The sequence below is a fragment of the Anastrepha ludens genome, chromosome 4 (genome assembly GCF_028408465.1).
Source record: "Anastrepha ludens isolate Willacy chromosome 4, idAnaLude1.1, whole genome shotgun sequence".
In the NCBI taxonomy this organism is placed as follows: domain Eukaryota; kingdom Metazoa; phylum Arthropoda; class Insecta; order Diptera; family Tephritidae; genus Anastrepha; species Anastrepha ludens.
The window spans coordinates 116,182,221-116,202,525 of record NC_071500.1 but is presented as its reverse complement, the minus strand read 5'-3'; the positions used below and the strand labels follow the sequence as shown (position 1 = coordinate 116,202,525).

Genomic DNA, 20,305 nt, shown 5'->3' with positions numbered 1-20,305 from the left:
CTGTGGCTGATTAGTTTACAGACACAAAGTTCAAGCTCACATTTATCCCTAAAGTTATTGAATATATGAAAAACATATTGCATATGGCTTATATTCAGTAGTAAGTTTCGTTTCACTGACTTCTAAGTTTACGTCAATCAGGCATACACACACATGCAAACGGCCAGGGGAAATTGATGAAAACAATTAAATGCAAAACTAAGTGATGCCTGTGTTATATATTTATGGTTTGTACTCGTATTGTGTGTATATGCAGATATAAATTAGTGAATCTCCTACCATTTTCTCTCTTCTTCGCATACAACAAACGACTTTAACTTGTTCAAACTGAATTTATAAAATTTCTCTTTTTGTTTTATGTCTCTCTCTCTCTCTTTGTGTGGCTCTTTTTGTTCGGAATATGCTTTCGGCTGAGTAGCTTATTGAGGGCGGTTGTCCTCCTCCGATTTCATGCGTTCTCGCCAATTGAAAACGGCAAACCAATTTTCCGATGCCCCAAGCTTCCAGTTCCATACGTGCGCCGCACGTCGTTAGTTGCTGTTACTTCGGATGGAACAAGCAAGACGTGTGTGTGTGTGTAGGTGTTTTGGCATTTTTTTATTCGTTAATGGCAAATGGATTTCCATTTCGCGAAACGGGGTCTATATCAAAAAGGATAACAACAATAAAGGTTAAAAAAGAGAACGAAGAGTAGTAAGGAAGGTTCTACATCGCGACAGCCCGACGAATGCAACGGTGGCTTATATTGACTATACAGTGGCAATGGGGCACGTTGAAGTAAAATAGCCTCAGTTTGCACAAGTGTAGCGGCGGTTACGTTAAGAATATCGGCTGGGCAGAAACTTATGCATATTTGTATCACAGTCAAAAGGGTCACATGAGTGATATCCCAACACACTCCATTAACCATTTACCGAGCAATTTCTGCCGTGCATATCGATTTGCAGGTTTGTGGGTGCATTTCGGATACAACGCTGCTGTGCTGTTGGCCACCTTCGCTCTTCGCTTAAAAAGTGCAATGCTACTTCCCGAGTGGTTGTTTGTGGTATTGGAGGCCGTTTTATTTGTTTGCATCGGCATTGCTACAATTCGTATGAAACGTTTGCTAAAGGCAAGAGGATTTACCAAGAAAAAAATACCATTAAAAATAATAGCAAAGTTTTGGCCACGTAAATTTACGCAAATATTGCCGACGAAAACCGTACAAAAAACAATTATAAAAACCTGTTAAAAAAGAGAGTAAATGAACGTAGTGTATTAAAAGAGGTGGCAAGAAGGCAAAGAAATTTACAAATTGCTGATAAGTACAGGAAGGGGAACAGTGAAATAGACGATAGTAAAAAAAATATTCAAGGAAAAAGTGCAACGAAAATTTAGCCACTAAAACGAAATATTATTTTTCAAGGCTGAAGTGAAAAATACAGCAAAAGCTAAAGCTAAACGGCATTTCTTAATTACAAACATACACACATAAGGGGGAAAAGCTAGAAATTGCTTTAATTCCTGGCTACTTACATCACACACAATGACGACTTGCTGCTTCACTGGCTTAGCGCTCAAAGTCTCATCTACAGGTTCGTGCAGTGCTTTGTGTGAAGTAGCTGTCCCACCTGGAGCAAGTGTGCGGTTTAAGGTTGGTTAAATAACCACTTCAATTGCAAATTTTTTGTTTTTGTTTTTTTTTTTTACCAAACGAAGTACACGATTGTTTTCCTTTTTTGGTTTGTTGTGGAAAAATCGATATTTCTTTGGAATTTTTCCTTTTAAAATCATGCATATGTATGCACGTATGTATATAACTATATGTTAATATGTGTTAATTTTTCACACTCTCCAATTAAATATATTTGCTCGGAATTAGGCAAGATTGTGTTTGACAATATTTAAAAAAAAGTTGCACTTTGGTATTTAATATTTACGCTGAGTTTTGCAGCTATAAATACTCGGTCTTGCCCCCTATTTTCACCTGCTGTAAGTGTGGGTATATGGCTAAAGAAACTAATTGTAGCTTCCAACTCATGCCATATCAAAACTATCGGCAAACCAACTGGTTCTTACCTTATCAGTGCGACATTTTCAAACCCTTAGTAGCAGTCTTGCGCGTCGTGCCCTGCGCCTCAACTCTGCTTATTCTCTTTACTGAGCTAGAGAACCTCCCTGATTGTTTCTTTATTCATTTCATAGAAATGCTTCCTCTTTTGATTGGTGCATTTTTCGTGTTTGCCAAAAAGCCACATGAGTCAATTGTCACATCTTGTGAACTGCATATGAACGAGAGTGTTTTTTTGTTTTGCTTTGACGTCATCTTGAGTATTACAAACTTATCAAAGTTTGTTTTTAGTGGGATAGATCAAACTACATACTTATTTTTGAGTTATCCGAAAAACTTTCTAAAAATTATTCTTAGTAAACTTTCAAATAGAAGTGCGACTTTTTCAACTCTTTGCACTGAACGAAAGTGTATTGTTTATGTATGTCAATATAGCTGGTTAGTGAAAGAATGTCATAAGTATATAGAAAGACCACTAGCTACCCTTTTATACTGTGTAAAAAATGCGTGGCGACGTCTATTAGCAGTATATAATTAGATGAAAATATGTCTTTTCTTTTACAATTTAAATGGAAAACTTTGAATCCGCTTTTCTAGAGTTTTTTTATCTTTTGAGTTATGACGTTCTTCCAGCAAACGAGAGATTGTCTATTTGGCACGAGTGGCCAAAAATAAATTGTATGTGAAAATTCTTGAAAATTTGTATAGGGCCCTCAAAGAAGAAGAAAATATAGACGATCAATGATAGCAAATTCTAGCTATTCCAGTTTTCTAATTCAGTTCTTTAATTTCAGAAATTTTCAGAATTTTAAATTGTAATTCACCGCCGTTTTTGATTTTCAACACGCAACTAGGAAAATCCTTTTTTATGATGAACAAATTTGAAAATACCCGTAATATGAAAATTTAATTTGCCATCACTCCTATAGGTATACAGACGCGTCTGCGTCTTTTGTAAATATCCTTCACTGCTCTCCATTTGTCATTGCTAACAGATGAAACACCAGACCCAAAAAATAGGTATTTGTAAGTACATATTGAATACATCGCATTGACTCTCTATTTATAGTTACACTACTTTCAAAATTACCGGCAAGCACTTGTACATACATATGTAAGCACAACACTTCTACAAAACACATCAAAAAATATATATATGTATTTTATTTAAATATTAGCGCCATCTCATTAGAAGAAATTATGTCTTTATTTTTACTTAAGCAGGAATAGTAAATTAAAAAGTTTAAGTGGTTTTCTTGGTATCGTGATTTTTGGACAAACACCCGAAACACCTTAAGTCAAACTGGAGTTGGTATTTATATTTCTGGCTTTGGGCACTTCTAGTGTTAGTGGGGGCCGTTTGTTGTTTCTATTGCAAATTTTAACATATTTGAACATAGCACACTCAGAAAAAATTTGTTTAAAATGTTTAAAAATTCATCTCGACAAGATATGGAATTACATAAACCGAGTACATTTTCGGGCGAGTATTTTTACCAATTATTGGATTAGTAGGACAACAATGCTTTTTTTTTAATCTTTTCATTGGGGGGATTTTTAAGTGGCGGGTCCCAAACCCAGCGCACAACCAGCTATCCTGGAATGCTTCGCCTTCTCACGTTAGCTCACTCCTGAACAGGTGTTCGAAAGCTGCCCAGTGGATACGTGGGCTAATCCCGGACGTTGTGAGCTGCTTGAACCATATGCAGAAGAGTCGTCCTGGCCACTCCCAAGTGAATGGCGATCAGTAACTTTCCCCACTTGCGTGGACTTCTACATATGGAACCATCCTGGTGAACGAGAACAAAACGAAGTACCTCCTGTCTTCAAACAAACAGTCGGCGCACTCGTGTTTCGGCACCCACGTCACTGTTGACAGTTATAATTTCGAGGTTGTAAAAGACTTCATATAGAATCAAGACCAACGTAGAATCTCTTTTGCCAACAAGTGCTACTTTGGACTAAGTAGGCAAATGAGCAGTAAAGTCCTCTCTCGATGAACAAAACTAACACTCTCGCTCTCATCATGCCCGTCCTAATGTATGGCGCAGAAGCTTGGACGATGACAACATCCGATGAAGCGACGCTTGAAGTGTTTGAGAGAAAAATTCTGCGCAAGATTTTTGGACTTTTGCACGTTTGTAATGGCGAATATCGCTGGCGATGGAACGATGAGATGTATGAGCTTTACGAAGACATAGACATAGCGCAGCGAATAAAGATCCAGCAGCTTCGCTGGCTGGGTCATGTCGTTCAAGTGGGTACAAACGCTCCGGCTCTGAAAGTAACTGATGCGGTACCAGCTGGTGGTAGCAAAAGAAGAGGAAGGCCTCCTCTGCGTTGGAAAGATCTGATGGAGAGGGCTTGGCTTCACTTGGTGTGCCCAACTGGCGCCGGTTAGCACGAGAAAGAAACGACTGGCGCGCTTTGTTAAACTCGACCAAAATCGCATAAGCGGTTATAGCGCCAATTAAGAAGAAGAAGAAGGATAACAAAGCATTGATAAACTAAAATTGTCATACGGCGAGCGAATACCATCCTTTAGCACTGTAAATAAGTAAATAATGCTGCAATAAATTTGCTCGTCGTCGCTGTACGCTCACCGACGCATTCCGGGAAGATCGTCTAAAATCAGTTGTCATGTGAGATACCGCGAGAGTGGGCAGAGTGCTTCGAAAATTGGTTCAAACGAATGCAAAAGTATATTGGTCATCATTGAAAAACAATACAAACTTGTATGCCACATTAAAGTTTGAGCTTTTCTGTATTAAACAATTTATAGCAAGATTTTGTTCAAAATTATTTTTTGGTATATTTTACCTCTTAAATCCTTACCTAAACCTCTGTTAGGAGTATTTTTGGCTCCCACTCATTTAGATCCGACTTAATAATTGTTGAGATTGGAAAAACCACGCCCATTGTTTTATATGGTTTTTTATGAGGAACATTTTCCATAGCAGAAATTCACTCGGAGGTTTGCCATTGCTACGCTGTTAGAAAAAACTGCTTCTAACATTGTAAAAACTGCATTATCATTTCGAACACTACCGAACGGTAGTCACGCATCAACCCACCGCTGAAGCATGTGTTTTGCTAAGATCTGTTTTCGTATTGATTTCACCCAAAGGGCTGATACAATCATTTAAAACCCTATTTCTATCATTAGACTGTCTCCTCAATTCTTTACTGTTTCGTTAAAATGACGAAATCCTAATAGTTTGCCATTCATTCTGCGCATGTAAAACATTCCATTCAAATTTCACATATCATTTTATTGCTAACAAAACTGCATTCCACTAGCTTGGGGTTGGAATTATTGTAATATACATATAAGTGCATAGTTCTGATGAATAAAATAAGGAACCGCCTCAAAAAATACTGTTAGTATTTTTTATTAAAATAACCAGAATAGTATTTGCAATAAAAAAGCTTTCTGTTGCTATAGTAGAGTATGTATTAAGTGTAAAAAAATTATTGTGTATTATGTAATTATTAGAAAAATTTGCTTAGATTGCGAACAATGCGATACAAGTAAGATGTGCATGTAAAAATAATATTTTCTGTTTAGAAGGAAAGTTTGTTGTAGATCAAGGTTGCGCAAAATCAGTCACCCAATCTTGGTTTTCAATAACTTTTTTACTGAGTAAAAAACTGATTTTGAGCGATGGAAATCTTTTTTGACCTATACACGTTCTAATGCTTGTCTATTTGCATTCTGCAGCTGTCTAGTCCACAAGACGCAATTTGGAAAAAATTATACATCTTCCGTAGGGTGATGAATTTTGCGCCACCTTGTACTTAAGTATGTAGGCATATATTTTTGTATTTTGATGCTTGACATGATTTCTTTTTGAACCACGCATTTGTCAATTATTTTTTTTAGATTTCTCTTCAATTGGCACTGAGACTTTTATTCCACAAAGAAGGTATTTGGAAGGCATTTACCGTTCAACAGCAAAGTCGCAAAGATTTTTTAGAGTTAGAAAGAAATATCGGAATCTTTAGAACGCAATGAACTTTACACCGTTCGGAAGCCCCTTTCCCGGTACAACCACTATTCCTGGGTTGCCACAGTTTACAACAACAGCGGCGCCACTAGTATCTACCGTGACGTCGGCGGCAGCAGTTGCAACTGTTACTGCACAACCCGGCACTCAGCAGCAAGACACTGCCTCCACAAGTGCTCGTTACCAACAACAGCAACAACAACAAGCTGCCGCCAACGTCAGTATGACACACTTCAATCAGCCAGCCATACCGATCGCTACTGGTGCGACCGTCACCGCTATACAAGCAAAGTTTCGTACTACGGTCGACGATCCACAGGGAGATAAGTATAATGGGCACTTGGTAACCATAGAGGCAGCTGGGGCAAGTGGCACACAGCAGCAACAACAGTCACAATATACTAACATACCAGCTTACGGTACACAGCAGACGGAAGATAAGCGCTTGATAACTGCGGCAATTGCATACCCACAAAATACGATTACCGCCTCAACGCCGACAGCAGCAGCAGTTGTAGCGGGAACGAGCACCACGCAACAACAGCAACAGCAACAGCAATTACAAGGGCAACAACAGCAGGTGTCGGCGCCGCAGGAATTAACGCAGGACTTGTGTAACGCAATTTTGCAACAACAAGGTGTGGATACAAAGCTTGGTGAGTTAAAATTGGGACAGAACTAAGATTGGTTGATTAAAAGATTTGCTATAAGAATGAAAAATTTAATATTCAATAGATATACTTATACGCATTTAGTGCCGGATCGAAAAAACTATGAATTTAGAGGAGGTTTGATAGGCCTACCCAACAAATGCCTTATATGTATGCGTTTTATATATGTATACATATACATACATGTTGGTAGAACATTTTGGTAATAGAGGCTTACGTCCAGTACAGTGACTACCAGTCACATTTTTCAATCATAAGCAGTAATTAATTTCACTTCCAAGAGTTCATAAGTTCACTGAGGATTTGAAAAACTCGCAGACAAAATTTGAAACCGACAAATTGTGAATTCGTAATTTCTTTTTGAAGACTAATGTAATGATTAAGATTAACAATTCTTTTCTTTGCCTATATATTTCTGTAGTTCTACAAAATACCTCATGGCAATCGCTAACACCAGGCACCACAGTAGCTGATTACCTCTCCCATCTTCCAGCCAACACGCTGCCATTGTCGCTACATCATTTCCTCAAGTATTCAGCGGAGACGATAAAAAAAGAAAATCAAGGCGTAGTAAGTATGCTTTACAAACATATGGAATATTTTAAGAGGCCCAGTAGTTGATAAAAGAGAGATGCTCTTGGGCCAACATGTTTTACAGGTACAAACGGGACCACCCATTGGCATCAATACGATAGGCGGGACAACAACCATTACAATACCTCAACAGCAAACGACAGCACAAATACAACAACAACAAACACAACAACAACACCAGCAACAAGGGACGTCAACGGTACATCTGCAAACAAACGCATCGTCCAGTGGCGCAATTGTAGTAGCTTCAACGTCGGCAGCTGCTAACGCAACTTCAACGTCGAAAAAGAAGAAGCGCAAAAAGCGTCCGAAAGACCGAAAACCGAAATTGCGGCCCGGAGAAATTCGGTTAACAACAGCACTGGACGGAAGCCCATTATACCTGTGTCCCGAATGCCAAGTCGCATATCCTGAGCCCGATTTACTCGAGATCCATTTGGTTGGACACAATCTTGAGAGACGCTATATTTGCGATATTTGCCAAGCCGCCTTGAAGCGCAAAGACCACCTCACGCGTCACAAACAATCGCACAACCCAGAAAGGCCATATATATGCACCGTCTGTCTGAAAGCGTTCAAACGGAAAGAACAACTGAGTCTGCACTTTGTGATACACTCGGGAGAGAAGCGACATTTGTGTCACGAGTGCGGCAAGGGTTTCTATCGCAAAGATCACCTACGCAAGCACACACGTTCTCACATAGCCCGCCGGGTAAAGGCTGAACTCAGCATGCAGAACGAGAGCGAGCATGGGACAAGCATGTTGCAGCCTGTCACGGTAACAACAATCGCTGAGGTTCAACAACAACAACAGCAGCAGCAACAACAACAATCCACAAATCCGGTGCAACAACAGCAGGCTAGTGCGCAACAGCAGAGCACTCAACAGCAACAGCAGCAGCAGCAGCAGCTTCAGCAGCAAATGCATACACAGCAAATGCAACATGTTGTTGTCACACAGCAGCAACAACAGCAGCAGCAACAACAACAACAACAGCAAATGCTTAATTAGCCCAGTGGCGGCAATGATTTTTGTAAAGTCAGTTGAAATTCAAAATCAATCATCAATATTTGGTGGAAGCTAAATCTGTAAGGAGTCAGGTGGAATAACACACACGACACGTCTCGCACTTTCTAAATTTTTAATTTTTAATGTTACTCATAATTATAAATATTTGAGTTGTTTGGAATGTATTTGAATCTTTTGGCTTTTATTTTTATTACCTGCTTGCATATGTATGCATACAACAGATATTTCAGGGCACAGTATCCCTTTACTCTGCTACATCTGCCAGTACATCTGCATACTTATATGGAATTAATATTATTATTTTACTAAAACATATTATATTTCGTTTAAAACTTGAAAACATTTAATTGCCCTTTGCTAAAATCTGCCCACAAACAAAATAAACATTCATCAAATGGTTCAAAACGATGAAGAAAGAAATTCGCAACACTTTAGGCCGAGAATGACTTATGCAAATAATGATAAATATCATACGCCGCCGAAAAAATATCTAAGACTACATAGGAATAAAACATTTACATACTGAATGAAGCAACAGCTTACACTAAACTTTGCCGTAAAAATGGAGCACGTCGCGTTTATCTATAAGTATGTATATATGTATATAAAGATCACGCCTCACAAGCATATGAACAACGTATGCATGTATTTAATATACATAAATTATAATATGGCAAGGTTTTAATTCATTGTTCTTGAACTAAAATTACAAATTAATAGCATATAATACGAGTATTAGAAGCGTTTGTATGTGAAGTTCAAAAGAGAAACTAAAAAATTAAAGAGAAATACAAAAACAAATTTAGCTGGTAAGTCCGTAGTATGATGAATAAAGAAAATATAGTATTTTTGTATGTTTGATGAGAAAAAAGACAACCAAGCTAATGAAAAATAATAATTGTAAATTATAGCATAAAACTAGAGTACTCGATTTTAAAATGTAAGCGTGTTTTTGTTTATAATTTATACACATAAAATATAGTAATGTAGTACACAAAGCCCCTTCTCAATCATCCATGCATGTATGAATGTTGGCACAATATTCCTACAATAATGGCATTGTAAAAAGTGTGCATAATTCTATAAAATTTTTCATTTTCTATTTTCTTATTGTACAAAAAGTAAATAAAGGAAACCAATATTTTAATAATACAAGTTTATGAATAGATAATTTAGCGTAATTAATTTATTTTATAATCACGACTAGCTGATGATACCCGATGAGAGGCACTGCAGGATGTGATAGCATTTGTCAATAATAAAGAGACTTGTCTATTCCTTTAACTTCAGCTGAAATAGTAGTTTCGGAAAAAATTTAGAGCGCTATTGTTGTCATTGGATGTAGCGCTGCATCCGCTTCGAGGCATGTCCACAACCAATCTTACAGCAGTCAGCAAATGGTTTTCTATTCTTGCTTGTGGAGGCCAAATCTTCATTACCTGCAGATATTAAAATTTTGGAATTTTGATTTTATCAGACGCAGTAATAGACGGTTAGTCGGGACTATGATTTGTTAACTTGCGTCCAATATTTCGAAAACCTTTGGCAACAGTAGAAAAGGAATTTTTTTAAGCTAATGGCGGCAAAGCTTTTGTCACGGCTTTAAAAAGTTCCGTTCACTTTATTTCCATTCTTGACAGTTAGATAGGACAGCCATCTGTCTAATACGAGTATAATATTCGAATGTTCGAATTAACACTTATAACTCGACCTTAAAATAAAAAAAATAGATGGAGCTAATTAAAAAATAAACGAAACCGTGAATACCCGTTTTGAAATTGAGAGGTGTTGTATCACTTTCTGCGTTATATGACGATTCTACCGTAGCTAATTTTTCAGTTTGCTGCCTCTAGCGAGTTAAAAGGCAAATACCGTCAAATTCCATACACGTATCAAATCCCATAAAGCTACCATAACCTCCCACTTCAAACCCATGGAAAACAGAAACTAAAGGTTGCGCCTTCCGAAAATCAACCGTCATCGTTTGAAATAAATAAAAGGAAGAGAAATTACTTGTTCGTAAATATTCAAATATTGCGATTTTCAAATTAAACAAACAGTGATGTAGTGAAGACAGTGCAAAATCCCAATGGGGTTTTTAGCGTTTTTTTTTGTCGATGACTACGTGGCAAGAAAGTGTGTGTATCACAGCAAATTCCGAAGGCGCAATTTTTTATTTATTTTATAATTTCTAGTTATCATCAGTATGCAAAGAATACACGCTCCAACCGTTGTATCAACATGGGCACGTTGGATAAACGGATGGGCTGGCTAAATGACTCGGTGGGGTACTTCGATCGGTATCTCGTGAACAACTTTAGTAATGTTGGCTTGCAATGTCTCCATCGAAGTTGATTTATCCACTAATCATTTAGACTTTACATACCCGTACAAATAAAAGTCCAAAAGTGTGATATCACACGATCTTGGTGGTCAATCCACTCGTCCGAGACGAGAGATAAATTACTTACTGATACGACGAAGCAGTAAACCCATTGTTTTACAAGCTATATGACAAGTAGCGCCGTGTTGGAACCAAATTTTGTGCAGATCACAGGCCATAATTTCTGGTATCAAAAAGTGATTTATCATGGCGCGATAGTGTTGGCCATTCACTGTTAGATTGGAGCCAGCCTCGAATTTTAAGATATAGTTGTTTGCAATAGATGACTTCGTGTTTTGCTTATTGAAGTAGCCATTAAGCCATAAATGAGCCTCATTGTTGAACACCATAAGTTAGCGTGAGTGCGCGATGAACACTTTTCACAGAGCGTCGATTTTCGTAATACAATTGTACGATTTGTAAACGTTGTTGAGGCGTAATGCTGAAAACAGTGAACGACGTACGCAGTCCCTCACCGCAGCCCCTAGAGAGCACAAAAACTCATCCCGTTAAAACAACTGCGTTCTTTTAGTTACATATTTACAAAATACATCGGTTTGTGTGTGTATATGTTTGGTTGTATCTACACAATGTTGCCATTGATATTTTTACTTACACACTTGTTCACACATCCGCGTTATCAAATTATAATTTTTCTTAGTTTATTTTGTAAATGATTTCCAAATGTACTGCTTGGCAACACTGTGTGGTGAGAGAGCAATCAGCTGAGAGGGTTATACGGAATTTTTAAAATTCCTGAAATAAAATCTACGATACTACGATACGGATGGAGGGAATTTTTCATTTACATGGGGTTCTCATTAGTTTGATCGTAACAGCTGACAGGGGACTGCGTTTACGTCGTTCACTCTTTTCAGCATAAGTCTTTACATGATGAAATACTAATGAATACTGGGAAAAATTATATATTTAAATACTGGGAAACATTATGTATTTAGTTTGACAGTAGCCAGGCGTGATCTGTTAAAAAAACCCTATTGGAAAAAGTACGTCGAATCTGATCATCCTTTACAACACAAGTAGCTCTAAATGATATTTTCGGTTTTCTGCCCTAAGCCTGGAATCCAAACGATCAGTGCTGCCTCTCTCTCGACAGAAATATATCGCCGGCATTCTTCGTTTTTCGAATAATATTCGCTTACATGGACTTCGAAACAACTAAAATCGATTTTTTAAATATTCATATATTGGTATAATGACACACAGACGGCTATTCCGTTGCTTACAATTTTTTTAGGTTTAAAAGCTCCCACACACTACCGACTTTTTCGGCTTTATATACAACCCCTTAGTCGGCGGCGATTAAGTTGGTGCAGGGGCACTTAAAATGAAATGTTAAGAGTCAATAAACACAGCCTGATAATCATCTGCGTGGAAATATTAAAGCAAAACAGAAAAATAGCATTCATACATATGTATATACGCAGAAAGTAGAAAACTCAATAACAGGAGTAAGCTCAGATAAAATTTTCCTTTTCCTAAAACCTATTTGATAGTGCTACTGTAAGCAAAAAATAAAGAAAAGAGACTTATGCTAAGTTTGCTTGAAATATAAACGTGTCTGCACAAATTAAAATTAAAGTAAGTCTCTGATTTTGTATAAAGTTGTACGAAAAATCAGTGTGGCTGACGCATCTCATCATGAGCGTTAAAGTTGTATTTGTGATGTAGTGAGACAAAGAATTAAAAGAATAACGTAATTTCTAGCACCTGCGAACGAAATCCAAAGAAACGGGGCTTCGTTTAAGCGACTCAATTCCTTTGAGTTACCAGTTGTATATAACTAAAAAGTATTATTTGGCATTGTAGGTCATAGTACTAAAATATTGAACACGGTGAGATCATAACTATTTGAATGGGGAAAGGGGGAACTGTTTAGGTTATGTGTGAAAAAGGAAAATCGACGCACTAAGAACTTGTGAACCAACGGAAATACCAAAGTGCATTGATCGCTGCTACAATATTAACGACGCTGTTACGTAGTAAATATCGCGAAAAAATCCAGTGATCTTTGTATACATATTTTTTTGTTTGAGTAACAAGCAAAAACATGACCATCAAACCAGTGGTTACACCATCTCAAAAACGTGTAGCTTCAGATGAGAAAAAAGAATCACATAGTCATGGACACGCACATACTACACATTCCCATGGATCGCATTCGCATGCACATGCCCACAGTGCGGTAGAGCCAGGCAACAATCATAACCAGACCAGTGGACGCACTGCTAGCACTCATGCACAGTGCCGCACCGGGCAGGTAAGTGCATATGCTAATGTAGAAAGGTTTCGTACCAAGGGCAAGGATTATAAATTTGCCGAGTCTTGTAATTAAATTGAAAATTCAAATGGAGCTTAATATTAATATTCTAATTTTAGTACATAAAGAAGCATGTGCCTCATAATTTAACAATTTTCACTATTCCCAGAGCCCACAACGTCGTGTTGAAGCTTTCGACGAGCTAACTCGACACCGCCGTAGTCCACATAAAAGGTAGTTCAAATTATCCAAAAAAAATTATCTAAGTATTGATATTGGATTTTGAAAATAGCTCGCGGTCTAAACGTCGTGACCACCATGATCACCATCACAAACGGGAGCGCGCAGAACGAGAAAAACATACAACCGCGAACGTTTCGAATAGTTCGATCTCCACCAAATGCAATAGTCCACATGTACATGGGAATGTTTCTGCACCTACCTCTGCAGTCAACAATATTATCGGTAGCCCTGTTGGAAAGAGCGGGCCGGGTGGGGGCAGTAGTCCAGTGCACACAAGTGGGGCAGGAGGAAATTCGCCTGATCATCTAGGCGCCAGACCCGTCGTACTCGGTTGCCAGAGTCCTAAATCTTCATCATCGGTGACGCAAGCGGGTGCTAATTTGCTTAAAGCTGTCGAAGAAATATATTCCGGCTATAACAGTGGCGACGAGCATCTACAGCCAAAAGAAGGCGCTATCACAGTAGATGAGTGGAAGCAACGCGACGAACAATTTGGAAAATGCATGGCTGAGCGTGGTTATGAGTTACGAACTGTCGAGGAAGATGGCGCATGTTTATTTCGATCAATTTCATTGCAAATTTATGGCGATGAAGAAATGCATGACGTTGTACGACAGCATACGATGGATTATCTTGTAAGAAGAGATTAAAAAAGCGTTTCCTTACCTATTAAAAAAAATAATTGGCTTTTCGTAATTTTAGTACAAAAATCGGGAGTATTTTTCTCACTTTGTCACCGAGGACATAAATAGTTATATTAAACGAAAACGACGAAAAGATTCACATGGAAATCATATTGAAATACAGGCAATGTCGGAAATATATAATCGACCAGTGGAGGTTTACTCCTATAAGCCAAGTATGCAATGGCGGTTTCTTACTTCTATCTTTCTAAACCTAATCTTTTTACAGCTCCTATCAATATTTTTAATTCAGAACAACTAAATAAAGGCTATGCACCATTACGCCTTTCCTATCAGCGTGGCTCACATTATAATGCCATTATTGATCCATATGATGCAACGGTGGGTGTGGGGTTGGGATTGGCTGGCTACAAGCCAGAATTACAGACGAAAGAAGCTGCGCTCTTGAGTGAACAAATGGAGATTGAGCAGGTAAAACAAATTTGTATAGTGTTGTTTGTATGTATTTGTAAAATACCCTCGAAATGGAAGAAAAGATTTATTTCGTTAAATTTATTTATTTATGATGTATTTCATTACTGAAGACAATGTTTGAGGATAAACTAAAAACAACAGATTGGGAGGCCACAAATGAAGCTATTGAAGAGCAAATTGCACGTGAGTCTTACCTACAATGGTGCCGAGAGAATTTGCAGAAAACTCGCGCTAGTGCTACTGCTGCATCTACTTCGGCAACAGTGACATCTGCTGAAGTTACGTCAGATTGTGAAGCATCGCCATCAAAATATTCTACACAACGCATTAACTCCATAAGCACTTCTAATACAAGCAACACCAGTAGTAATAGCAAAGCAACGCACACCGACGTGGGCGATGCAACGCATACTCCGACCACAGTAAATGCTTGTGAGCAGCATATAAGCAACAACGCAGATGCACCACCTGGTACACTGGGGGCATCGTTAGATCATAGTTTCGGTATAACGCCGAAATCCATGAATGTATTAGCCCACAACTTAAAGAAAAACGCAACACCTCCGCATTCCGTTGCAGAATGGGAATTAGACAGTGATGACACGGACATAAGTAGTACGAGCTCAATTGGCACAAGTAGTGGCGGTAACAGTGGTGGCGGACTGAAAAAATCAAAAAAGCGCAATGCCAGTTTGCGAGCTGGTGGAAAGAAGCGGCGGCGTGAACCTGGTGCAGTCACCATCGCTAAAAGGTAAGCATTTCGATCAAGAGTAAACACACAAACACACTTTCTAAAGTGTAGCCATGATATAATATTATTTTACGAGCACTGACGTTTTAGTAGCGATACGATGCCGGCACGAGGAATGGGAACAAGCTCAAAATACGAGAGTGGAGGCAGATCACCCTCATTGCAAAAGAATTCGCGGTCACGTACACCAGAAGTCGAACAGCAGCCTTGTACTTCCAAGCAATCACACAATTCAACACCTGAAAAGAGTTTGCTTAGTGTTGGCGATAATATAGTAGACACACTATCAGCTTCAACTTCAAAATGTACCTCACCAACGTCATCATCATCCCTACGAAAATTCAAGGACACCATATCCAACAACCACGAATCATCGAATTTTTATCAAGAACTTTTGGAGGCTTCGTACGCTGCAGATGGTCAGTAAAAACTTTGACTTATCCATTTCCGTGGCAGCCGGTTCTACGTTACCGGAATGACTCGGGTTTTCCCCCGACCAACCCTGCCTAGTGTACCGTACCCCACCCCAATCTATCGTCACAGGAGCAATCCTGCGCAGCATGTTAGCTCCAAGTACTTCTCTTTAGGGCTGGTATCGAACCTAACCCTTCTTCTTCTTCTTAATTGGCGCGATAACCGTTTACGCGATTTTGGCCGAGCTTAACAAAGCGCGCCAGTCGTTTCTCTCTCGTGCTAACCGGCGCCAATTGGACACACCAAGTGAAGCCAAGTCCTTCTCCACCTGATCTTTCCAACGCAGAGGAGGCCTTCCTCTTCTTCTGCTACCACCAGCTGGTACCGCATCGAATACTTTCAAAGCCGGAGCGTTTGAATCCATTCGGACGACATGACCCAGCCAACGAAGCCCCTGGATCTTTATTCGCTGCGCTATGTCTATGACGCCGTAAAGCTCATACAGCTCATCGTTCCATCGCCTGCGATATTTGCCGTTGCCAACGTGCAAAGGTCCAAAAACCTTACGTAGAATCTTTCTCTCGAACACTCCAAGCGTCGCTTCATCGGATGTTGTCATCGTCCAAGCTTCTGCGCCATAAGTTAGGACGGGCATGATGAGAGTCTTGTAGAGTGTTAGTTTTGTTCGTCGAGAGAGGACTTTACTGCTCAGTTGCCTACTTAGTCCAAAGTAGCACTTGTTGGCAAGAGAGATTCTACGTTGGATTTCAAGGCTGACATTGTTATCGGTGTTAATGCTGGTTCCTAAATAAACGAAGTCTTTTACAACCTCGAAATTATAACTGTCTACAGTGACGTGGGTGCCGATACGCGAGTGCGCCGACTGTTTGTTTGAAGACAGGAGGTACTTCGTTTTGTCCTCGTTCACCACCAAACCCATTCGCTTCGCCTAACCCTAAACCTGCATATGCCACAAACGGCTCCACTCCAACTCCACCACCGAGGTGCAATAAGTGCAACAGGTGGTGCCATCTTAAGACCTCCTTCAACAGCTTCATCGCGGAATGTGCCGGAACTTCAAACTGCCGCCACTAATCAAACCTCAACGGTTAGGAGCCTACCGGTGCAACACAACTCTCTCTCTCTGACACAACCCTTCTGCTCCAATCCCAGTGCGGGCACAAACCAGCAGCTCTTGGTCCCTCGCACAGACTGTTCCGTGTGTCAGACCAGAGTTCCTTGGAACCTGACATCAGTCAAGTGCAATTCTTGCAATGGCTAGTGCCACTTTCGGAGGGGCTCTAGCCTGCACACCACCCCTGAGTGGAAACGCGACTATGTTGCCCCCTGCTGCAAAGCTCTGCACCCGCAACCGCCCCCCGTGGCGTGACCGCCCGTCAACACCAGGCCACAACAACTACTGCGGAACGCACAGCAGGATCAACACAGACAACCTCACGCGTCCCTCACACCCCGTGATACGACTATACCCCCTACAACTAAACTACAACGGGCTCATAAGTTAGGTAGACGAGATAGTCGACTTCATGAGCCGACATGGAATTAAGATAGCTACGATCCAAGAGACAAAACTGCCCGCTAGCTCTTCCCTGATTACCAGGGATGGCAATAACGGGCACAGAAAGGATCGCGAGCGAGACAACGGTGGAGGCTTAGCGTTTATAGTCCGCCATTCAGTGCAGTATCGTCTTATCGACGAGCTCGAAATATTCAACACCTGTCACCTGTTGCCCGGCAGGATATCACTCTGAAATTGGTGCGTTTATCAGAGGTGAAAACTGGTTGGTAATATGTGACTTAAATGCGCATCACTGTCTTTGGCACACAAGCTCCTCATACCCACCGATGTGCGCGTAGACAAACGCGCATTCCGTTAAGTGCTCACAGCTGATGCGGCTCGCTTCATCCCAGCTGTACGGATGAGGGACATACGTCGTGATCACCTTCGCCAGGTTAATCCGGGGATCCTCGCATTAAGGATCTCAATTTGGAGATCCGGCAACTGGTCACCCAATGTAAGCGGACTAAATGGGAAGAACATCTGAAGACATGCAACTCCACCTCTGGTGTGAGTAAGCTCTGGTCCACCGTAAGGTCCGAACCCGACGAAGCACAACGACAAGATGGATATCACCTTCACCGGTTGCTCTTCGTCGGACCCGAAGAGATGCTCGGGCTATTTTAGCTGACAATTTATACTGCATCCTCCGGCCGATGGACCTAAGCGTTATGCCACCAGACGGCTGCACAAACTTATGAACAACAGTGCGTCCCTTGTTTTCTTCAGTGATGAGGTTCAGGGGGCCATCAACTAAATGAAATCATCAAAAGTCATTGGCCCTGACGGACTAAATATGCTGGTGTTGAAAAAGCTGGGTCCATTGGGAGTAGAGTACCTCAAAAGTGTTTTTAATATGTCCATGGCTACTCTTGTAATTCCTGACAAGTGGAAATCAGGGAGTCTGGTCCCACTACTGAAACCTGAGGAAACCGTCAACCAAGAGGATTCTTATCGGCCGATAACTCTCCCTTTCCCAGTAGTGAAGGCTCTTGAAGCCCTTCTACTCCCATTCTACACGAAACACTTGACCCCAACCACACACCAGCAGGGCTGTCCTAGTAGGGCTGGACCTAAAGCAGGCTTTCGACACTGTCAGCCATGCCACGCTACTAGATGACATTTTACAGTCGACACTCCCCGCCAGGACTGAAGAACTATCTGAGTGGTCGACATTCGTTAGTGATATTTCGAGACCAAATCTCTAAACAGAGGAAAATGAAGCAAGGAGTTCCGCAAATGTGCTTTTTCACCCTTGCTTTTCAACTTCTACATCTCGAAACTCCCCCAACCACCAGAGGGAGTCTCCATGGTCTCCTACGCCGACAACTGCACGACAATGGCGTTGGGCAATGACATTTGCTTCTTCACTGCGAGAAACCTACAACTTACCCCCACGAAGTCCACGGCGACCCTTTTCACCACTTGTTCAAAAGAGGTGAAACTGCAACTTAAGGTAAAAGTAGACGACACATCAATTCCGACTGTTAACAATCCCAAAGTTTTGGTTGTAACCTTCGACAGTTTGCTCTCCTCTGCACATACAATAGCTATTGCCACTAAAGTCCAAAATCGCAACAAGGTTCTCAAATCGCTTGCCCCCAGCACTTGGGGCAAAGACAAAGAAACGTTGTTACCGACATTTAAGGTAATAGACCGGCCGATTCTAAACTATGCTGTGCCAGTCTGGTAGCCTAGACCTAGTGATTCGCAGTGGACGAAGCTTCAGACATGTCAAAACACTGCCATTCGGATTGCGACGGGATGTTTACTAATGTTCCCACTTCAACATCTACATGACGAGGCTCAGATGCTCCCAGTTAGGGAGCACAACAATACTCAGCAAGCAGTTTCTGTTAGGGTTTCACCCATGCAGACACCTGCTTGAGCCTGAACCGCCTCTCAGGCACGTCAGGAGGTACCTCCTCAATTACGCCGACGAGATCCAGGACAAAACAGATCGACAATTACTGAATCAGGCAGGGTACAAACAGACAATAAACGACATTCATCGGGAGACACTTACCACCTTCTTAAGCTCCCGACCCCCTCGACTCCAGAATTGACCCCGACATACTAAACATATCTCTGGCATGTGAAGGCACCCCGCACGACACTAACCACCTTTTCATATGCACTATCAAACCCTCTCATCTAACGCCCCTCGTCCCCTGGACCCAACCTGTCGAAACAGTAAGTTTCGTGGGCCTACTGTTAGATGAGCAAGACGAAAATGGCCGGTGATTTACCTACACTGACAGGGCAAAGTATACTGCTACAACAGCAACAACTTATCGAATATCTGTAAACTTTCAATTGCATATTTCCTCTTGTAGGTTTTGGACAACTAAGCGAATCCGAAATGCTTCAGCGTGCAATACAATTATCAACTCAAGACTACATCGACGACCAAAAAAGGAACTATTTATTTGGGCCGTAAGTAATGACACGCAGTACTTCTAAAATACTTATTTTATAAAACATGTAAGCTTAGACCAAAACAATAAAAATACTAATATTAGATGAGGAATTAAATACGAACATAAATGCAAAATATGCAAATATGAATTACATCAATGAAAATTATGGAAACTCAAATGGCTTGCTGTTGTAATTATTTATAGTCAATGTATTTATTTCGAAATACAGACATACATAGATGTTATTGTTTTACAAATTTATTTCAAGCAACTTGTGAAGTAATAAAAATTTTACAATACATATTAAAATTCTCAATATTGGATTAGTGAAAAACATTGCAATCTAAACAGCGATGCACCCAGAAATTTTGATTTTTGATAATGTAAGTCTTAAATTAGAGTATCACTTACGAAAGTGAGCAGGTTGATACTTGGGTAGAATACAGATATTTGCTAGCCGGCAATGATAAAGGCTTATTTATATTAATGGGGCAACAAATTTACTACATACATGTTTTTGTATGGCTGCACTGGTAGGTCCATATATTTTTATTGAAGGCATCGTCTTCTTGGAAGCTTGATGCAAGTTCAGATAATAATTCAGTTTTATTTTTTAATAGATATGAACTGCTTTATTTAGTGCTAGCGCATCCGATTAAGAGATGGTCTTGAAATATGTAATAATTAAAAAAATAAATAAAACATTCACAATTTCAGACATACAGTAATATTATATAATATGGTAATACATCTTCACAAACATT

At 40.1% G+C, this 20,305-nt stretch overlaps 2 protein-coding genes across 5 annotated transcripts; both read left to right on the top strand.

Annotated features, from left to right (window-relative positions):
• Positions 1 to 529: 529 nt before the first annotated feature.
• On the top strand, positions 530 to 9,528 carry LOC128860772 (putative uncharacterized protein DDB_G0268364). Of its 3 annotated transcripts, none has more exons than XM_054098502.1 (4): positions 530 to 1,633; positions 5,934 to 6,695; positions 7,150 to 7,298; positions 7,387 to 9,528. In XM_054098502.1, the coding sequence occupies exons 2-4, from the start codon at positions 6,062 to 6,064 to the stop codon at positions 8,332 to 8,334; spliced, it is 1,731 nt and encodes a 576-aa protein (XP_053954477.1). In that variant the 5' UTR covers positions 530 to 1,633; positions 5,934 to 6,061; the 3' UTR covers positions 8,335 to 9,528. The 3 variants fall into 3 exon arrangements, with proteins under 3 accessions (XP_053954477.1, XP_053954475.1, XP_053954476.1); XM_054098500.1 differs by having other exon boundaries at positions 5,934 to 6,713; XM_054098501.1 differs by lacking the exon at positions 530 to 1,633 and adding an exon at positions 5,611 to 5,852 and having other exon boundaries at positions 5,934 to 6,713.
• A 2,636-nt stretch (positions 9,529 to 12,164) lies between these two features.
• LOC128860769 (uncharacterized) lies at positions 12,165 to 20,033 on the top strand. 2 transcript variants are annotated; one of them, XM_054098497.1, is made up of 9 exons: positions 12,165 to 12,337; positions 12,566 to 13,016; positions 13,186 to 13,250; positions 13,309 to 13,894; positions 13,962 to 14,118; positions 14,172 to 14,374; positions 14,488 to 15,128; positions 15,219 to 15,547; positions 19,458 to 20,033. In XM_054098497.1, the coding sequence occupies exons 2-9, from the start codon at positions 12,807 to 12,809 to the stop codon at positions 19,559 to 19,561; spliced, it is 2,295 nt and encodes a 764-aa protein (XP_053954472.1). In that variant the 5' UTR covers positions 12,165 to 12,337; positions 12,566 to 12,806; the 3' UTR covers positions 19,562 to 20,033. The 2 variants fall into 2 exon arrangements, with proteins under 2 accessions (XP_053954472.1, XP_053954473.1); XM_054098498.1 differs by having other exon boundaries at positions 12,165 to 13,016; positions 15,222 to 15,547.
• Positions 20,034 to 20,305: the final 272 nt, after the last annotated feature.